Genomic DNA, 1,127 nt, shown 5'->3' with positions numbered 1-1,127 from the left:
TTTTTTTTTTTTTTTTTTTTTTTTTTTTTTTTTTTTATATATATATATATATATAAATAAATCATATATTTCTTTTGCTTTAGTTATTATTTATTTGTTTATTTATTTATTTATTTACTTTTATTTATCTATTTATTTACTTGTGTTTTTCTTCTTTTGTTTTGTTTATTTATTTGTGTTTTTGTTTGTTTGTATCTTCTTTTGTTTTCTTTATTTCTTTTTATATTTTTTTTTCTTTTGTCTCTCTCTTTCTTTTTTTCTCTTTGCTTGCTTCTCCTTTTATTTTTATTATTTTTTTTTGTCTCCTTTTGTTGTTTTTCTTTATTTGTTTTTATCTTCTCTCCATGTCTCTCTTTATTTGTTTATTTTTGTCTCCTTTTGTTTTTTCTCTTTTTTGTTTTTTTTATTTCCTTTTATTTATATTTGTTTTATCTCTGTTGCTGCTGTTGCTGCTGTTGCTGCTGCTGCTGCTGTTGCTGTTTTTACATCTCCTTTATCGTTTGTGTTGCTGTTGCTGCTGCTGCTGCTGCTGCTGCTGCTGCTGCTGCTGCTGCTGCTGTTGCTGCGATTCAGGTGTATCTGCTTCTATCATATCAGATATAAATAATTTGTTATTAGTGCTCCGCCTCCTTGGCTTTCTGTCTCCTTCTTCTTCTTCTGTCTCCTCTTCTGTCTCTCCCCCTGTCTCTTCTCCTTCTGTCTCCTCTCCGTCTCCTTCTGTCTCCTCCTCTTCTCTTCCTGTCTCCTCTCCTTCTGTCTCTTCTCCTTCTGTCTCCTCCTCTTCTCCTTCTCTGTCTCCTTCTTTGTCTGTCTCTTCTCCTTCTCTGTCTGTCTCCTCTCCATCTGTCTCTTCTCTGTCTCCTTCTCTGTCTCCTTCTTTGTCTGTCTCCTCTCGTTCTTTATTTATGGATAAACTGTGCGGAGAAATAAAAAAAGAGTTATTAGCGGAATGTAATTACGAGAATGAAACTTGTTTTTATTTTCTTTTTTCTCTTCTTCTTCCTCGATACTACAACTATAAAAATATAAATATAAATAAAAATATAAATATAAATATAAATAAATATATAAATATAAATAAAAATAAAAATAAAAATTATTCTCTTATTAATACACCCACTGTATTT

The 1,127-nt window shown here is 30.3% G+C and overlaps 1 protein-coding gene across 1 annotated transcript in view; it reads right to left on the bottom strand.

Annotated features, from left to right (window-relative positions):
* Nucleotides 1-493: 493 nt before the first annotated feature.
* Nucleotides 494-1,127, bottom strand: part of EMH_0005850 (ribosome biogenesis protein BMS1, putative) — a gene marked incomplete at both ends in the record, with an annotated part of 9,279 nt that continues 8,645 nt past the window's right edge. The window contains one exon of the mRNA XM_013497336.1: nucleotides 494-914. Within this exon, the coding sequence (XP_013352790.1) occupies nucleotides 494-914 (421 nt within the window). The remainder of the gene's footprint in view (nucleotides 915-1,127) is intronic.

This window comes from Eimeria mitis, genomic scaffold (genome assembly GCF_000499745.2).
Source record: "Eimeria mitis Houghton genomic scaffold, Emh_scaff261, whole genome shotgun sequence".
NCBI classification, from domain to species: Eukaryota; Apicomplexa; class Conoidasida; order Eucoccidiorida; family Eimeriidae; genus Eimeria; species Eimeria mitis.
Note: the sequence above shows the minus strand (reverse complement) of the source record. Positions and strands in the feature narration are given on the sequence as shown.